The sequence below is a fragment of the Physella acuta genome, unplaced genomic scaffold (assembly GCF_028476545.2).
Source record: "Physella acuta isolate Inbredline_101_S28 unplaced genomic scaffold, ASM2847654v3 ptg001328l, whole genome shotgun sequence".
In the NCBI taxonomy this organism is placed as follows: Eukaryota; Metazoa; Mollusca; class Gastropoda; family Physidae; genus Physella; species Physella acuta.
This window is the reverse complement of record NW_026732843.1, coordinates 1,045,233-1,065,587: the sequence shown is the minus strand read 5'-3', so window position 1 is coordinate 1,065,587 and position 20,355 is coordinate 1,045,233. Positions and strand designations below refer to the sequence as shown.

Sequence of the window (20,355 nt, the reverse complement as noted above, 5' to 3'; positions counted from 1 at the left end):
AAATATTAAAACATAATCTAAATAGTAATAAATAATATAATAAAAACACAATTTAACAATATATAAAAATTAAATATTCTCCTCAACATTAGTTTGTCTATTTCAACAATTATTCTTGTAACAAAATGTATACAATGGTACCTTACTTTTCGCTGAAATCCCGTCTATCTATTACTACCAATCATCCCGAAACACAGATTAAATGTTATAATTAAGAAATTAACATAGCTACAAAATATTCCACATTTTAGCTTGATTAAATTGTTAAATACAGTTCATACATCACCAGTGGATGGGTATTGAAGCAGGGGGGGGGGGGGGGTTGCAGCGGATCATGTGTTAAAATATGAACCGTTTCTTAAATAAATTATTTGGCATCCTATTATCAATATTTTCCTTTACCACCATAATATTCTGCAACCTATTTGGACTCTTAAAATTACGAGAAACAACATTACAAATATATGCTTTATAACCCTCTTAGTTGAAAATTGCGTTCAAAATGCTTTTCATTTCACACTAAGTATCTGAACCCCTCCCTTCTCTTTGTCACAAAAGTCAGCCACTTTTACAAATACATCATTTGTAAATTACACACCACACCCCATTTTCTATTTACGATTTTGTGAAATCTTAGCTGGACTCATTTAAGAATTCACAATAATTGTGTAAGATGAGCTTCCGGTAAAATAATAAACACATCAAGTCTTCTTGGCGGGGGTAAAAAATTGATACTGAAATTTAGTGTACACATTAATATATTAATTTTCCAAAACTATTTGCAGATATCAATGTTTGCATTTTTATTTTGGTATATTGATTGACCTTAAATATCTAAAAATGCCTGGAATGTTGAAATATATTGAAGTTGAAAACTTCAAATCTTACAAAGGCAAGCAGAAGATCGGTCCCTTCAAAAAGTTCACCGCAATCATTGGCCCCAATGGATCAGGTAGGTTAACTCGATTTTTACTAGATTTCTAGATCTATTGATCTAGACTCCTTCATTAATTACGCTCTTGGGACCTGATCTACACAGCCATTGATTACTTTTAATAGTAGTTATACATGCGTATCACCTGTATTAAAATTTACGAAGTGACTAGTCGAAAGAAGCTTTTGCCGCCTAGGCTAGGCAGAAGACTCAAAAAAAAAAAAAAAGACATTAAAAAGGCTAAAAATAGGGTGAAATGGGCTCAAATTACCCTTATTGTGATGAATGTTAACTTTGCTAGACTTGTTAAATCTAACCAAAGTCTGTCCTTGTTATTTTTGTTCACAGGAAAATGCAAATGACTCTTGAGTTAATTTAGACACTAGCCAAATCAGTCTAGATCTAATAGACCCAGCATGTTTGATTAGTTGAGTATAAACAAATTAACTTTCTTTTGCAGGAAAATCCAATCTTATGGATGCCATCAGTTTTGTGATGGGAGAAAAAACAACAAACCTCCGTTCCAAAAGACTTGGTGTAAGAAATTTTTTTCAGCTTAAGTGTAGCATTGTACATATATTTTTGTCTTATAAACCTAAAATGGGTATGGTACACAAGAAAAGATGCCACCGATAGAACATTTCAGTATTAATAATTCATTTCATTTTAATTTTATAATGTCTTAATCATTCTTTATTGTGTAGGATCTTATTCATGGTGCACCTATTGGTAAACCGGCTTCAAATCGAGCTACAGTGACAGCAGTTTATGGTGAAGAAGATAGTGATCGTGAGATGCACTTTCAGAGGATAATCAATAATAATACATCTGAGTACAGGATTGATGGACATGTAAGCATAAAATGTAGCTTTACATCAATACATCTGGTGATTCAGGCATAACTTATGTGTTCAATTGGAAAAGAATCTTTATGTTCAGCAACTACAGAATGTAGCCTGTCTGAAAGTGACTAAAATATTTATATAGATTGTAATGTGTTAAAACTAATAAAACTTTTAATATTTTAGACTGTGACATCACAACAGTATAATGAAGCACTGGAAAGAATTGGAATTCTGATCAAAGCAAAAAACTTCCTTGTATTTCAAGGTACAGTAGAGAGTATAGCAATGAAAAATGCAAAGGAAAGGACAGCAATGTTTGAAGATATTTGCAAGTAAGTATATTATCTAAAAAAATATTAATTAAATATTAATTTTGAAGACTTTATAAGTAAACACTAGGAAAAATCATCCTGTTGTTTCTTCAATGTTTATCTTAATAATATTCCTTACATTGAAAACTCACAATTCCGTTTATTTAATATCTTCATTGTGGAATCATTAGTTGACTTTACACCTGTGCTTTATTTAACTTATTACATTCAGAGTTAAGATAAACATGAGCTAATCAACTTGCCAATTTTAAGTTAAACACATTGTCTTCAAATATTTTTATTTCAAACTAATTAAAGTGAATTTTTCTTGTTTAGATCTGGTGAAATGAAAGAAGAGTATGAGAGAGCTAAGGCGGAGATGTTGAAAGCTGAGGAAGACACACAATTCAACTTAAACAAGAAAAAAGGAATTGCAGCCGAAAGGAAGGAGGCTAGGCTGGAGAAGGAGGAGGCGGAACGTTATCAGAGATTAAATGAGCAGCTGGTTGGTTCATTCGTTAATTTATTACTTGCTCGCTTACTTCTTACAACATCAGTTATTTGTTAATTTATTATATCGATTAATTTTTTGAAAATTGTATTCTTTATGCAAGCATAGTAAATGAGATTTTTTTTTCTTGAAATAAATCAGGTTGAAAAACAACTAGAGCTAGCTTTGTTCAAGCTATTTCACAATGAAAAAGACATTGAAGAAATATCTGAAGAACTGGCAAAGAAAACTCGTGTACTTGAAAAGGAAAATAAAAGACGTGAGAAGATTGAAACTGAGATAAAGGAAAAGAAAAAAGAACAGGGCACAATTAGTCGAGATTTGGCTAAGTTGGAGCAGCAAATCAAAGAATCTGTAAGTGAAATGTACAGAATAAAAATTGTTTTGTTGAGTAATAATTTATAAAAAAACTAACAAAACATTTTTAAAAATTTGACAGGAAACCAGTCTCAACAAGAAAAGACCACAGTATATTAAGGCTAAGGAGCAGACCTCTCACATGACCAAAAAGCTGGATGCATCTAAGTAAGGAGATTTTTTTTTCCCCACCTTGTTTGTTTATCTGAATGCCATACAAAGATATATAGATTTTAATACATGATTCTTTTCTTTTCTTTTAGAAAATCACTGAAGCAGGCTATTAAGAAACATGAAAATCACAACCAAACAGTAAGTTGCATTGTTTTAGCAATTCTTTATTTCTAATATACATTTATAAATTTAAATCCAATAAGAACTTGTTTTGTCGTCCCATAAGCCTCTCTCTCTGTATGTAATATGAATATATAGTCTATATTTAACTTGAGTGGTATTCTAGTATGTAAAGTCTAGAAATGTTTTAGTTGTCAGAAATCCAAGAGCAGCTTGATGATGTGATGCACAAACAGAAGGCTTTTGAAGCCGAATTAGAGGAGGAATCTCAGTCGCAGGGGAGGTCACTCCAGCTGGAAGAAAGCCAAGTAAGATACAAACTCATTTGTTTACTAAACGATAGTAACAAATTAAAAAATATATATACTTACATTTTTTTGAAGTTTAAATCTTGACCATAATTTTTTCTTTTCTTGATATCTAATAATTTATTAAAAAAATTGCTGTAAAGATGGGTCAAAAAGGGTCAGCTGGTAAAGTTTGTGTCAAATCTCCACAGGTCCAACAGTACAACAGGTTGAAGGAGGAAGCAGGCAGACGAGCGGCTGAATACATGCAGGAGTTGGACGCCATCATCCGAGATCAGAAAATGGAGCAGGACAGGCTAGACAGCTGCCTGAGAGACATCGCCACCTATGAGTCTAAACTGAAACAGAAACAGCACGAGCTAGAGGAGAACAAGAATCGTGTTTCTAAGCTAGAAGATTACATCACGTAAGATTACAGCTAATTTTGTATCAGTTATAATTTCAGAACCCATCTATATATAGATAAAACAGCTTTCATTTTCTTTTTTTAATGATGTATATTGATTATGCTTTGTTTTTTTAATTAAAATATATATAAGCACTAAAAGATCTCTTGAACAATACACTTCTAATGAAACACTTTTGTTCTGTTTTGTGTAGGACCAGTCGATCAGCACTGGAAGATCAAAAGAAAGTTGAACAAGAGCTAGCCAAAGATGTGAATGAATCCACCTACAGAATTGATGAAATAAACAGAGAGCTTGAGAGTATCACCATGCAATTGGGAGAAGCTAAAGTACTAATGAGATTATAATTTATTTTTACACTCTGTTAAATTTTCACAAATCACTCCCTGCTTTTAATTCTATGATGATATGACTGTATAAGGGAAAAAAACTAATAATCTGCATGTTTAATCTTCTAGCTGTTTAAGTATTTAATTGTTTAATGATACGGCCGTGTTGTAACTAGCTATATTTCAACAGGTGGACAGGCAAGAGTCCTCCCGTGCCACAAGAAAAGCTGAACTCATTGACACCTTGAAGCGCCTATATCCTGGTGTTGTAAGTACTTCAATAACTTTTGTAGAATACCCTTTGTGTTTTAAAGTATTGGTTAAACAATTAGTAATTTCTGGTCCGTTATTTGTGAGAATACACAATTTTCTAGTGTACATTTGTTTTAAACTTTAAAGAGGTAAGAGTTCCTTGTTTTTCTCTCTCTAGCATGGCCGCCTGATTGACCTGTGTGAGCCAAGCCACAAAAAGTACCAGATTGCCATTACAAAAGTGTTAGGCAAGCATATGGACTCAATTGTTTGTGACACTGAGAAAACCGCCAAGGACTGCATTCAGTACATGAAAGAGCAGCGCATTGAGCCGGAGACATTTTTACCTTTGGATTACCTGGAAGTGGGGCAAATCAATGAAAAATTAAGGTAGTTTTTTATAGTATTGGATACATTATACTGTTAATTTAAAGAAATAGAAATACATTTCTACCATTTCTATTTCTTTTTAATTCTTAGTCATTAGTCTCAAAGTAAATATAATTTATTACCCAATGCTGTTATATGTTGAAAGATAAGCCAGAGTTTTTGTTTACTGTTTATGAACACATATTCATGATTGCTCTGGTACATTGTTTCTCTGTAACTGATCACTAGTGTTACATTGTAAAATTGTTAAACTAACCACTTTATTGTGGTTCCGAAATAGTATTGGTATTGTTCTGTTGCTGTTGACTACTGTTAAATTTGGAGGCTATAAGATCTATGCTTTGATGCCACTAGCAGAGCTATTGATGTTTTTGTGCTAATAGTGATTTTTATACCTAGACTAGATGAGGTGCTTCTTGTCCTTTTACTAGCTGTTGTTTTTGTACCAAGACTAGCTGAGATGGTATTTGTCCTGTTACTAGCTCTTGTTTTGTATCAAGACTAGCTGAGATGGTAGTTGTCCTTTTACTAGCTGTTGTTTTTGTACCAGGTCTAGCTGAGCTGGTATTTGTCCTTTTACTAGCTGTTGTTTTTGTACCAAGACTAGCTGAGATGGTATTTGTCCTGTTACTAGCTCTTATTTTTGTACCAGGTCTAGCTGAGCTGGTATTTGTCCTTTTACTAGCTGTTGTTTTTGTACCAAGACTAGCTGAGATGGTATTTATCCTGTTACTAGCTCTTGTTTTTGTACCAGGTCTAGCTGAGCTGGTATTTGTCCTTTTACTAGCTGTTGTTTTTGTACCAAGACTAGCTGAGATGGTATTTATTCTGTTACTAGCTCTTGTTTTTGTACTGTCACCTCCAGAGACATCAGAGACCCAAAGAATGTAAAGCTGGTGATTGACGTCATCCATTATGATCCACCTGTCATTAAAAAGGCCCTGTTGTTTGCCTGTGGTAACGCTCTAGTGTGTGAGACTGTCGAGGATGCTCGGCGTGTTGCATTCGGAGGAGTTGAGAGACAAAGGGTTTGTAGAATAGCACTCTTTCACACATTGTATGCCACTTTTGTTGTACATTATTATCTTTATAAAATAATTTTCCTATTATTTAAAAGGAACTTTTTTCGTAAAATTTAAAGGGAAGAATTTTCCTATAATCTAAAAGGAATATTTTCCTATAATTTAAATTGAAAGGGGTCGGCGTGGTCGAGTCGGTAAAGCTCATGGTTGCTAAACCGAAAAGTCGAGTTCGAACCCTCGGGCAGATGAGGCTCGTTAGCTGGGGACAGCCACTCTCCTAGGAGAGACAACTCCAAAATTAAACAACTGATTCCTTGTAGTTTGTTCTTGGTTGGACAAAGGCTATGGAAGCAAATCCAAAAAGAAAAGCAGGCTGAAATCGGAGTCAATGGCCTCAATGGCGCATTACCAGTTGACACGTAATGCTTAATTGTGTTGGAGGCGTGATCAAGTTGGCAAAAAGCTCATGGTTGATAAATTCAAACAAAGTCTCGAGTTCAAACCCACTGGCAGATAAATCTCGATCCCCTTCAACACTAATAATTAAGAACGAAGAAGAAGAAGAAATTGAATAAAGTTCACTATTTTGTCATAATGTAATTGAACATAATTTTTCTCTTCTCAGTCTGTGGCTCTAGATGGCACAATCTTCAATAAGTCTGGTATCATCTCTGGTGGTGCAAGGTAACTCACAAGTTTCTTTTACATGTCTGCTTAAATCTTACATTAGTCATAACTACTCATTTATCAGCAGTTTTACACACATCAGTTAGTTGCTAGATGCATTGGAGACAGTTTCAACTGTTTTCATTTCTCTTTATAATCTGTTGTAGTCCAAAACTTTTGAATCTACATTGTAGTCTGGTATATGTAAAAACATTTGCTTGTAATATATTATTTATAGTATATTTAGTCTATAATAATCATCAAGCTAGAATTGATAATATGCTGCCATTTTGTTTGTGTACCCAGTGACCTGAAGGCCAAGGCCAGGAGGTGGGATGAGAAGAGCTTGAGCCAGCTGAAGACCAAGAAGGAGAAGCTGATGGAGGAGCTGAAGGAGCAGCAGAAGAAGAAGAGGAAGGAATCTGAGCTGAACACCATCAGGTCACAGATCAAAGGCCTAGAGACACGCCTCAAGTACAGCGTCACAGACTTGGAGAACACGGTCAGTTTATGGACACTTCGTCTGGTCAACTCTGTTTGGTGGCTGTGAAAAATTTTAAACTTAAATTCATCATATTCAAAAGTTAAAATTTGAAAATCTCATTGGAAAGTACTTTCAATAAATAATTAAACATCTTGTTATTATAATAACTTAAATTTGGCAGATGGATAATTGAAAAGTTGCTTAGAACAACGACAATAATTTTTTAAATAGCTTACTTTTAATTTTACCAGTTTTTGTTTTGTTTTCAAGTGGGTACATCAGTGCAAGTGTTTAGTACTTTAAGTTATCTGCTGTTATCTTTATCTGCAGAGGAACAGGACCATAAGACACAATGAGAACCAGATAGCTGAGTGTCAGATGAAGATTGAGAAAGCTATGGTGAGTTATACAGTGCTCAGTGTGGTGCTATCATAAATAGAATAAGGAAACAGAATTGTGAGTGGTACAGGTTGGGTTGAATATGGTGCTCTCCCTTGCTACTAGCGCTGGCTGGTGCTTCACATTATGTCGACTAGAACAGCACCAGTTTATGAAATAGAAACAAGACATTGCTTGTATACAATGTTGATTCTTTCTATTGGCAGCCTGACCAACAGAAGCTTGAGAGAAGCATTGATGCCAGGGAAGTGGACATCAAGCAGTTAAGAGATGAAATGAATCGTGTTGAAGATGCGGTTTTCAAAGATTTTTGTGCTGTTATAGGTGTTCTTAATATCAGGTGATTGCACAACACATTCTTTTGTTTTATTATATTAAAATTGTCACCTCTCAATAAGATAATTTTCATTTAACTAATTTAGATTTTTTTAGGAATTTCACTAGTATTTGTAGGCCCTACTTATATCTTCTGGCTCGTGAAAATAAACACTTCTTTAGATAAATTATTAGGGTTGTAATTTAATGTATTTGGTTTTTATTGTCATAAAAGTACTGGGTGATGTTACATTTTAAAACATCATTTTGAATAAAATAAATGAAAATTTTTAACCCAGGCATTATGAAGAGAGAGAACTGAGAGCACAGCAAGAGAGAGCCAGGAGGCGGATGGAGTTTGAGAACCTGCGCCACAAACTTGAGAACCAGCTGGAGTGTGAGAAATCCCAGGACACAGAAGGTGGGCAGAAACTTTCACTTTAAACATGTTGGCTTGAGCACCAGGTTTTTAACTCTTCTGTGTAGGCTATTGCCTTGGTATCTATTTTGGTTAAAGAAATTTTTTGTTTACATGCAGTTTCTTCAGTGTACCACCAATATATTATTGTCTTTTTTTTTTTTTGATGACAGAAATTGTGAAGAAGTGGCAAGAGACAGTTCACCATAACGAACAGGAAGTTGAAACTGTTAAAGAAGAGGAGGCTCGTCAAATGCAGGTGAGTCAAATTATTCAGACCTAATTCTACTTACCTTGTAAGTAACGAACCTAAAAAATGGATGGTCAGTTACCTGGTCCACTTTTGTCCGTCAGATCATAGAAGAGGAGATGCAGCGGCAAGAGAGGCTGAAGCAGAACAAGCTGACCTACAAGTCCCAAGTGGACGACATGGAGGCTGAGATCAATGAGGTGCGCAAGAGACTGACCGTCCAGCAGAAGGAAATCGCTGGAGTGCAAAAAAACATCAACCAGATGGAGGTCAAGCTGGAGCAGAGGAGGGCAGACAGGCACAGTTTGCTGAAAAGTTGTAAGGTGAGGCTAGGTTTGCTGCTTCATTCAATCCATTAGTGAAGTAGAGGGCAGACAGACAAAGTTTAGTGAAAAGTTGTAATATGAGGCTAGGTTTGCTGCTTCATTCAATCCATTAGTGAAGTAGAGGGCAGACAAAGTTTAGTGAAAAGTTGTAATATGAGGCTAGGTTTGCTGCTTCATTCAATCCATTAGTGAAGTAGAGGGCAGACAGACAAAGTTTAGTGAAAAGTTGTAATATGAGGCTAGGTTTGCTGCTTCATTCAATCCATTAGTGAAGTAGAGGGCAGACAGACAAAGTTTAGTGAAAAGTTGTAATATGAGGCTAGGTTTGCTGCTTCATTCAATCCATTAGTGAAGTAGAGGGCAGACAGACAAAGTTTAGTGAAAAGTTGTAATATGAGGCTAGGTTTGCTGCTTCATTCAATCCATTAGTGAAGTAGAGGGCAGACAGACAAAGTTTAGTGAAAAGTTGTAATATGAGGCTAGGTTTGCTGCTTCATTCAATCCATTAGTGAAGTAGAGGGCAGACAAAGTTTAGTGAAAAGTTGTAATATGAGGCTAGGTTTGCTGCTTCATTCAATCCATTAGTGAAGTAGAGGGCAGACAGACAAAGTTTAGTGAAAAGTTGTAATATGAGGCTAGGTTTGCTGCTTCATTTAATCCATTAGTTAAAAATTTATAATTTTTTTAATACTGAATTGTCACAGGACAGTTAGAAAAGTTTATTGATTTGTTTGTGTTATGCTGAACTGTTTAGATGGAGGATATCAGGGTCCCCATGAGACAAGGCTCTATAGATGACATAACAGAAGGAGATGCTGTTGATGGGAGCCAGGACACGCCCATGGACTCTATGAACAGTCAGGGAGCTAAAGCAATCTATGAGAGGGAGGCTGCTCTAGAGATAGACTACTCATTGTTGAGTGAGGAGTATAAAGAGGTGAGTTGGGGTCATTTTGTGGGAGGTGGTCATTTTGTTGATTGGTTTTTTGCATTAAGTGGACACAGACATGAGTCGTAGTCGTCTTGTGGGCTGTGGTCATTTTGTTGACTGTGGTCATCTTGTGGGTTCTTCTTCTTCGTTCTTAATTATTAGTGTTGAAGGGGATCGAGATTTATCTGCCAGAGGGTTTGAACTCGAGACTTTGTTCGAATTTATCAACCATGAGCTTTTTGCCGACTCGACCACGCCTCCAACACAATTAAGCGTTACGTGTCAACTGATTATGCGCCATTGAGGTCATTGACTCCGATTTCAGCCTGCTTTTCTTTTTGGGTTTGCTTCCATAGCCTTTGTCCAACCAAGAACAAACTACAAGGCAGCAGTTGTTTAATTTTGGAGTTATCTCTCCTAGAAGAGTGGCTGTCCCCAGCTGACGAGCCTCATCTGCCCGAGGGTTTGAACTCGAGACTTTTCGGTTTAGCAACCATGAGCTTTTACCGACTCGACCACGCCGAACCCTATCTTGTGGGTTGGAAGCTTGCTTTAAGTGGACACATTGTTTAAAGAACTGCTTCCATTTGGACTAATACTAAAAACCAATACCATCTCATAGGAAAATCATTACATTTGTAAGTTTTTTTAGGACAACTACAATACACACATTACAAAAATGTTGATGATTTGTTTCCCCTAGCTTGACTCTGGAGAAGAAGAGAGAGCAGCTCAGCAAACCATGTCCAAAGCAATATCAGATCTGCAGACCACTTTACAGAAAATTAATGCTCCCAATATGAAAGCTATGGAGAAGTAAGGCAAACATTGTGCTGGAGTCAGATGTTGTTTTTGTGTTTAAATTAGATGTTGTTTTTGTGTTTAAATTAGATGTTATTTTTGTGTTTAAATTAGATGTTATTTTTGTGTTTAAATTAGATGTTGTCTTTGTGTTTAAATTCGATGTTGTATTTCTTGTGCTGTATAGAGTTGTCAGAGATTGTTATTTTGTAACATAAAACAATGAAAATATATTTAATTTCAGGCTAGATGGAGTCAAAGAGAGATTTCAAGAAACCTCGGAAGAGTTTGAGAATGCAAGGCGAAGAGCAAAATCTGCTAAAACAGCATTTGAGAGGATCAGGAAAAAACGCTATGACACTTTCATGCATTGTTTTGATCATGTCTCCATTAAAATTGATGAAATCTACAAAGTAAGGATAATTTTTATACTTTTAACATTGCTTACAATTACAATCTTGTATGAAATTTTCTTTTTGCAAATATTTTGGCCACACAACACTTAGCTGATATTTACAAGTGTCACACATTTTACAAATGTCACAACATTAAGGTAATGTTAACAATGTCATACAGCACTAGGCTGTTTACAAATGTCACACAACATTAAGCTAATGTTTACAAATGTCACACATTAAGCTAATGTTTACAAATGTCACACAACATTAAGCTAATGTTTACAAATGTCACACAACATTAAGCTAATGTTTACAAATGTCACACAACATTAAGCTAATGTTTACAAATGTCACACAACATTAAGCTAATGTTTACAAATATCACACAACATTAACTCTTTAAGACCGTAACGACGCTCCCAGCGGTCGGTCCGCCGGCCTGCCATACCGTAACGACGCTCCCAGCGTCCGATAAAATTTTCTCTATTTAATTCGTTGTTTTTCGGAATCAAAGTTTTTAATCGTAAATCTAGGTCATGATAACGCTAGAGCGGCCATTTTTCGTTGTATTTACTTCTTGTAGTTTTCTCGTTAGACTGATTTTGTATTTTATAGAATTTTTTTTGTAAAACAACTCGAAAAACAGCATTTTTTAACACTGCGGAATGCCGTTCAGCGGCCGCGTCTAAACGTTTACATCGCCGCATTATAAAATTAACGAAAATTAAAGTATTTATACTAAGACTAATCCGATCCATGATTTTTGTAGATAAATGGACGTACTTTCGTTTTCTATAAACAAGAACTCATGAAAAGTTTTTCTTATTATTAATTTTCCTGTCAGAAGCGTAATTTTTGCACGAAAAAATCAACTCTTTATTTTTTCTTCTTTAAAACTAAGTAATTATCTTTCTTCAATAAATTAATAGTTCCTTAAAATTTATATCAGTGTGTAGGGTATTCAATTACGATTAATTTTTATCAATAATGTGTGGGGTTTAAATTAACGGGTAAAAAGATATGGGTCATTTAGCCGCAGGGGTACTGAAAAAAAATGAGGGAAAAAAATAATTCCGGTAAAACGTGAAAATAATTACGGGCTTAAAGAGTTAAGCTAATGTTTACAAATGTTTTGGTTACCAGTCTCTAGCCAGGAACCAGTCGGCCCAGGCATTTTTGAACCCAGAGAACACAGAAGAGCCGTACTTGGACGGCATCAACTACAACTGTGTGGCCCCGGGCAAGAGGTTCCGACAGATGGACAACTTGTCTGGAGGGGAGAAAACTGTGGCAGCTCTGGCACTGCTCTTCTCAATCAACAGGTGTTGTACACTTTCACTCTGGTAGCTGTCATAGTTGGTCTATTACATTATAGCTTGTCTGTCCTGTTGTAGCTGTCATAGTTGGTCTATTACATCATAGCTTGTCTGTCCCATTGTAGCTGGTCTGTCCCCAGTTATAGTTGCTCCATTACCAATTACACCTGGCACTTTTTCCTATTGAAGCCGATCCATTCCCTGTTGTAGATGGTCCATTCCCATTTTTAACACACGCAACTAGACTTAGTAGGCACTTAGCCATTCATTTGACCCTTCATTTGCCCAGACAAAGAAATGTATGAGCTAGCAAGTGACAAAATCTGAAAACTATTTTATGGAACCAGAGGCTGAAAGCCAAATTAAAAGTTGGATGAAAGAACTCTTTTATTTAAACACTGTCCACTCAGAAACATAACACAAAATTATTGTTTCATACTTTCACTGCAGTGGTGGGGTCGGCGTGGTCGAGTCGGTAAAGCTCATGGTTGCTAAACCAAAAAGTCTCGAGTTCAAACCCTCGGGCAGATGAGGCTCGTTAGCTGGGGACAGCCACTCTTCTAGGAGAGACAACTCCAAAATCAAACAACTGCTGCCTTGTAGTTTGTTCTTGGTTGGACAAAGGCTATGGAAGCAGATCCAAAAAGAAAAGCAGGCTGAAATCGAAGTCAATGGCCTCAATGGCGCATAACCAGTTGACACGTATCCTTAATTGTGTTGGAGGCGTGGTCGAGTTTGGCAAAAGCTCATGGTTGATAAATTACAAAAAAAGTCTCGAGTTCAAACCCTCTGGCAGATAAGGCTCGATCCCTCGCAACACTAAAAATTAAGAACGAAGAAGAAGAAGACTGCAGTGGTATAATTACGATTGATTGAAAAATCTATATTGATATAATTATACTTAGCCATGTAAAACAATATGTAGTGTAACCAAAATGTAAGTTCTAGTTTTGTTATTTCTACAGCTACCAACAGTCACCTTTCTTTGTACTGGATGAGATTGATGCAGCCTTGGACAATACAAACATTGGAAAGGTATTTTGTTGATGTTAACATTGTTTAGTGAATCAGTGTACATGAGTTAGTGTAAAGGATTTAATGACACATCTACTGTGTTCTTCTATACATTGTCCAGTGAATGAATTAGTGTACATGAGTTAGTGTAGATGATTTAATAACACATGTACTGTGTTCCCCTAGGTGGCAGCCTACATCAGAGAGCAGTCTGGGAAAAGTTTCCAGTGTATTGTAATCTCACTGAAAGAAGAGTTCTACAACAGAGCTGATGCTCTCATTGGTATTTATCCTGAGGTCAGTCACCACAAAATCTTCAACATTTCTACTGGAGAATTTTTTATTTTTATAGTTTTAAATATTTTTTTTTGCTGTCTTAGTGATGTAAATAACTCTAAGTTGTCTTTGATTTTTTTTTTTTTTAATATTTATTTTCTCCAGTGATGGTAAATATATAAGTTTTTATTTCCATTTCCAGCAAGGTGATTGTGTTATCAGTAAAAGCATGACCCTAGACCTGACAGAGTACCCTGACCCACATGCACATGAACATGATGAGAATTATTTCCCTCGATAGTTCATTTTTGTCATCATATTAACATGTCATTATCATGCATTTTCATCAAAACTTGTTCTTTTTATCATCAAAGATATTTTGTCACCAAATTGTCATAAAAAATAGCCCAACTTTCCATGAGCATGTCATTATTAAAATCACAAATTTTCATGTCATAATATGTCAACACTTGTCATTGTTGCCATCATTGTCATCTGCATGTCATAAAATTCATAACTTGTCATGTCATGAATTTTATAACTTGACATTACAACTTTCATTAACCTCATCATATCATAAACAACATTCTGTCAACTTGTCATCAGGTCACCTATTCTCACCATTATAGTCACTCATCTTTCAATGTCAGCATAGTTATTATCAGTGTCATCTTATCAATGTCATCTTATGTTTACATGTTTTAACAGCAGCAAACCCATATAATGTGAAATACATTTTAATAATGAAATTTTAAATGTTAAAAAAAATATCCCTGCTGTTCAGATTATTTGTTGTTGTTGGTGAAGTAGCAGTACAAAATAAATGACTGGAATGAATGTTAGTTTAGAGGGCAAATGAAACTATTTAACTACTTTGTTGACTTCTGTTTTCCTGCTTGCTCTTCTGTTGTAGTCGTCCTAACCAATAGCCATAGGGGACATTACCCATATGTATGGTATGTAGCTGTTGTCTTCAAACTCCTATATTGGAAGTTAAGAAGATTTGGTTTTCTCCTATTTATTCATTGTGTCAGAATTTTTCATTTGATGTAAATATAGATTTTAAATTTAATGGTTAATGTTAGCATTTCTATTTTGTTCATATTTAGTTCATTTTAATATGTAACTCAATACATTTTACTGTAAACAAAACTGGTTATGTTGTGTTTGTTTATTTAATATTTAGTTTGGTTGGATATTTAAATTAGAAACAAATGTAGAATACAATTGAGGGATTATCATTGTTTTATTTGAATATAAATTAAAATAATTCAAATGTTATCCTGATTTATCTTTCTATCCTAGAAGCAAACATTACGTAATATTACATTATGATCAAATAAACATGATTACAAGGAAGTTATGGTTTAAAGGTCGAGGCAACCTTTTACAAATTTTGATGGGAGGGTATACAAATGATGCTAGCATTCTGCTGTTGTGGTAAACCAATGACCTTGGCATTCAGCACATGTACAACTTGTTGAACTGTTCTCATACACAATGTGTAAAATAGGAAGTCAGCTACGAGACGATGCCAAGGGACCTAACTCTCATTGTTATTAACCAGTCCGGACATAAGTTATGTTCACATTGAATGGTTGGGAACTGTATAAATCACTTTTTACGTTCTACACTAGTCACAATAAAAATATTGTGGCAACATAGTTGGTATAGTCTCTGTTTTGTTCTTGGCACATTTATCATTAGGACTCAATCGTTAGCACGGTAGTACAAGTAACATCTATATATATAATTCTCCTCTTCGAGCCGTTAGAAAACAAGCTGCAAACGCTCTCCCTACCTCCCCACCCCTACATGGTTTTAGTGAGCTGTGTTCACTCTAAATGTTTACAAGCAGAGCCAACGATTTTAAACGTAGGGGGGGGGGGGGGGGGGGGGGGAAAGGGGGGGGGGTTATGGTCCTTAACGAGCTACTTATAGTGTTTTAAAGAAATATTTTCAGTGTCAGCGTTGGTACTGTCGAATTCACAAATTATGAATTATTGAAAATTAGAAACAACTAAATAGCGGCGTATGTTATGCCGCGGGCCGGCTCGTAATATATATTTGTATACATGCATATCATATTCATATATATATATATATATATATATATATATATATATATATATATATATATATATATATATATATATAAATGCATTTATATATATATATATATATATATATATATATATATATATATATATATATATATACATGTGTGTCATGAGTGTATGTCCGTCAGCGTATATGTAGACTATATGAATTCCCATAATGAAGTAATGAATAAATACCAACGTATTTATTGAGTTGATGAGCCAGACACACTAATTATACATTGAGCTACCTCTAATGTAGGCCTACTGTACCAGTTTATGCCCTGTGTCACACGCACAGTATACACGTTTATTGCACCTTCCCGCCCCGTCTCCCAGCGAAAATTTCATGGGGAGGTCTATGAGTCCACATGGAAATGTGTGAGAACCGTTGTCCATATCGACGCCCGTTCCCGGGGTGTCAGTTTTTATAGCAAGTCGATTTTCAATCAGAGCTAGTGGCTCTAGATTGTGGAGCCAAGTTCGTGAAGGGTGGGTGGGGGGGGGGGGGGGGGGGGTAAAGTGTTGAGGGGGTAACTTCCTACTTCTGGTTGAGTAAGACCCGGTAACTCTGTTAGAGTTAACAAATTAAAATCTTTTGTTTTTATTGACATTTATGATTATTTTTTTTTGGTTGGAAAAATAGCTGAATTATTCTTTTAAAGTCTGACCCTATTCCCATCCGTCATTCGCCCTGGCAACAATAAATTACTGTAACTGAAAACAAAAGAATTGCATATGAGATTCTGCTACGTGGAATCACCGCTCGCCTCCCCGTTCACTTGTTCGCCCCAATATTTGCGATGTAAATAACAGTTCGAGATCGAGGTTAATTAAAAGGTTGAATCGGAAAATAGACGTTTTTGGAACTATTTCCGTGCGTAACGAATCTTTGCATGCTGATTTCTGCCTCGCTTTCGCTCCATCAAGAATGGCAGAACGGGAGATAATCTATAACTAGGCAAAAGCATACACTACAGGGGAGAGCAATCGCATGTTGACATTGTAGGAAACAAATGCGCAATATGGAGTTAGTTAATATCTATATTGTTAAATCTTTTGATATCGTCGTATTTATAGCCTATTATGAGAAATTAGAAAAAGCTTTCCAAGAGTAAAACAAAAGGATTATTTATTTTTTTAAAAGTTAAACGTTAATGAATTTTTTTTGTATAAATTGAAATACCCATGAACGTAGCCTATTTGGCAAAACAACTTGGTATTATAAAATATTATTTAGCTAATGAAAATTTCTAATCGAGCGGAGAATAAAAGGCGAAATGACGGCGAGGCAAGCTCGCAGCGCGGGAGAAGATATTTGTGACCGGATGTTTGGGTGCTGAGGTTTTTTTTTAAACTCCACCAGTTATTTCATGTTTATGTGTCGAGACAACAAGACGGATTAGTTCCCTTGCTGTATCTACGAAGGAAATTAATAAATGGAACGTTAATTAGTGTAATTAAATAAAACCGATAGGAAAAGACAGGATATTAATCTTTTGTGGTGAGTACCGCCAATTTCTTTACTTTGAAATTAATTTTAATCATGAAAACAATATACATATTTACAGTTGTAGATTAAAACTTAGATTTTGTTAAATTGATCTGCGGTATAATTTAAGTCATAAGTCTACGTTTCTAGTGAGTAGTGGTCAGCAAATGACGTCACACAGATGGGGTGGGGGTTCGGGCATGTGAAAAGGGTTGGGGGGTGGTTAAAATGGGCGTTATGTTTATTTTTTAATTGTTTAAAGGTCAAAACATTCTGGAGTACGTTTTGATGTGTAGTAGATTCGTAGTAGATTTGTAGTAGATTTGTAGTAGATTTGTAGTAGACTTGTAGTAGATTTGTAGTAGATTTGTAGTAGATTTGTAGTAGATTTGTAGTAGATTTGTAGTAAATTTGTAGTAGACTTGTAGAAGATTTGTAGTAGATTTATAGTAGGTTTGTAGTCAATTTGTAGTAGACTTGTGGTAGATTTGTAGCAGACTTGTAGTAGATTTGTAGTAGATTTGTAGTAGATTTGTAGTAGATTTGTAGTAGATTTGTAGTAGATTTGTAGTAGATTTGTAGTAGATTTGTAGTAGATTTGTAGTAGACTTGTAGTAGATTTGTACAGAGGCGTAGCGGGGGGGGGGGGGGGCGGACCGCACCGGGTGACACCATTTAGGAGGGTGACACCAAGGCAAAAAATAGCAAAATATGTAGAGAAAAACTTGAGGGGGGGGGGTGCAAATCAAAATTTGAGGGGGAGGGGGGTGCAAATCGAAAGTTTGAGGTGGGGGGATGGTGCAAATCGAAAATTTGAAAGTTTGTCCCCGGGAAGGGTCACTACGCCTCTGGGGGGTGACACCATTAAGTGCCGCACCGGGTGACACCCGACCTCGCTACGCCACTGGATTTGTAGTAGATTTGTAGTAGATTTGTAGTTTTTGGTTGTGAGGGTGGGGACAGCTATTTTGTTTGTATTGGGGGGGGGGGTGTAAGAAACACCGAGCAGGTGTATAAATCTGGATGTGGTTGATGTTTACATTGTGGGTGGACGTTCTGCATTATTGACGGAATGGAATAAAATAATTCATTAAAAAAACAACACAATTATGAGACGGTCTGTGTCAGATTTCAGGGTTGTGCTGAAATTCACGGTAGAATCAGTAAGTTTGTGGCATTGAAAAACGTATGACTATGATAGAAAATCAATAAACCAACGACCCCTCCCTTCCCTCCATCCCCCCCCCCCCCCGGGGAGAACAGCCTGTCCCCTTCCCCTTCAATGACACACGCGCATGTTTAATGCGCATCACTAGATCAGCACGACAAAAACAAGAGAATTAGCAGTTCAATAGTCGAGATCAATATCTTATCGGGTGCTATCAAGGGGACCATCAATCCGCTCGTGACGTCATAATCATCTAATCTGCTAATCAATGCCTCGGATTTCGTTTCAACTAATGAGGCCTTGTTTACAGTTTTTTAAGTTAGTGAGTTAACTTATTCCTCGAAGAGCCACAACAGTGCTAAATAATACATTTACATTGTGCGCTATAAAGTAACCTCATATGTTTCTATCTATGCAGGATATTTAGGATATATATTTGAAACAATGCTCAAAACTCTTATATGTGTTGCCTTGTTCGTTATACTAGAATAAACCACAGGAGAGTGAATCGTGAACCTTTAGAGTTAACAAAAATGAAGACAAAAAAACAACAACTATGTCCTTTAAGAAAAATGGTTAAGCACTTTAATTACACGATTTTAATTAGGTTTACATCCAATTAAATAAAAACTGGACTACTTTGACGTGGACCGGAGAAAGTTGATGACTTTCTAATTGAAAACAAACACGGGCATCTCTCTGTGAGGGGTTATATAAGGCGGGCAGTGACAGGTTGTGGCGTGTAATGTGACAGGTTGTGTCACAATGTGACAAGCTGACAACTAAACAATTGATCAGCTCATGGTGATGGATGGCGCAGTCCAATGTTGGCGTAATACAGCGCTTAGATTAAAACAGGTTCTAAGCTGTGTTTTGTGTGATGACGTTGAGTCAACCCAGGTCAAATTGTAAACTGGCAAAGCTCGGGAAAATATTTTTTTTTTTCAAGGCTGCGGAGAAATTACCCCAAACAACTTCATCTTGAGCTAGGCTCCCTAGCTGTCTCTCTGAGAAAATGTCCCTAGACTAGATCTTGACAAAGACTGTCTGGCTGTCTTTGGCCTCAGTTCTCGCCCCACTATCCCGAGTCAACTTCCACAAGCAGGCGAGCAGCATATTTAGCCAGATCCACATCTGGAATCACTGTGATAAAGTAAGGAGAGTCAGATCAAGAAAACATGGAGCTCAGACTTCAAGAGAGACACAAGAAAAGTGGATTATCCCCGGGGACAGTTGGAGAAACTAGACCAGTAACCAGTTGATCGAGAAGTTCATGGAGTTGATAAGAAGTATCTTGGAGTTGACCGGGAGGTTTTTGAGATTGACAGGGAGGTTGTTGGTGTTGACAGGGAGGTTGTTGGGGTCGACTGGGAGGTTGTTGGAGTTGGGATTTGAACGGGAGGTTGTTGGAGTTGGGATTTAAACGGGAGGTTGTTGGAGTTGGGATTTGAACGGGAGGTTGTTGGAGTTGGGATTTGAACGGGAGGTTGTTGGAGTTGGGATTTGAACGGGAGGTTGTTGGAGTTGGGATTTGAACGGGAGGTTGTTGGAGTTGGGATTTGAACGGGAGGTTGTTGGAGTTGACCGGGAGGTTGTGGGGGTCGACTGGGAGGTTGTTGGAGTTGGGATTTGAACGGATAGGTTATTGGAGTTGTCAAGGAGGTTGTTGGAGTTGAGGGGGAGGTTCTTGTCTGCGGCCCAGGTCCTAATAGGAAGGCATGATGTCAATGTCTTTGTGTTACTACAGGCGATACTACAAAACTACACAAAGTTCTGGACAAAAAACGGCGTCATTTGGACAAAAAAAAAGAAAGTGTTCTTTGACATTGATAATACAATTGAAGATATATTCGGCAACTATTTATTTATAAAACAATTTCAACTGTGTGTTCAAGCCTGACGCAAATGTCAGCTGTTGTTAAATCTATTTGTTCAGCCATCATGGCGACATCCACACGTACTACATACGGTGTGTAACCACGTATCAAAGCTCCACGGTGCTCATAATATTCCTAATTACCACTACCACGTCAATACGTTCC

The 20,355-nt window shown here is 36.4% G+C and overlaps 1 protein-coding gene across 1 annotated transcript; it reads left to right on the top strand.

The window, feature by feature from the left end:
• The first annotated feature begins 681 nt into the window (after positions 1 to 681).
• Positions 682 to 14,711, top strand: LOC131958452 (structural maintenance of chromosomes protein 1A). The gene is made up of 28 exons (XM_059323510.1): positions 682 to 952; positions 1,395 to 1,471; positions 1,639 to 1,785; positions 1,963 to 2,111; positions 2,427 to 2,595; positions 2,743 to 2,955; positions 3,041 to 3,126; positions 3,222 to 3,270; positions 3,444 to 3,560; positions 3,752 to 3,966; positions 4,161 to 4,296; positions 4,487 to 4,564; positions 4,727 to 4,938; positions 5,804 to 5,966; positions 6,586 to 6,644; positions 6,933 to 7,128; positions 7,441 to 7,509; positions 7,716 to 7,849; positions 8,124 to 8,245; positions 8,416 to 8,501; positions 8,597 to 8,815; positions 9,573 to 9,755; positions 10,453 to 10,565; positions 10,795 to 10,963; positions 12,092 to 12,270; positions 13,230 to 13,299; positions 13,465 to 13,575; positions 13,757 to 14,711. Exons 1-28 carry the CDS (start codon positions 841 to 843, stop codon positions 13,853 to 13,855), a joined length of 3,732 nt encoding a protein of 1,243 aa, XP_059179493.1. The 5' UTR covers positions 682 to 840; the 3' UTR covers positions 13,856 to 14,711.
• The last annotated feature ends 5,644 nt before the right edge of the window (positions 14,712 to 20,355 follow it).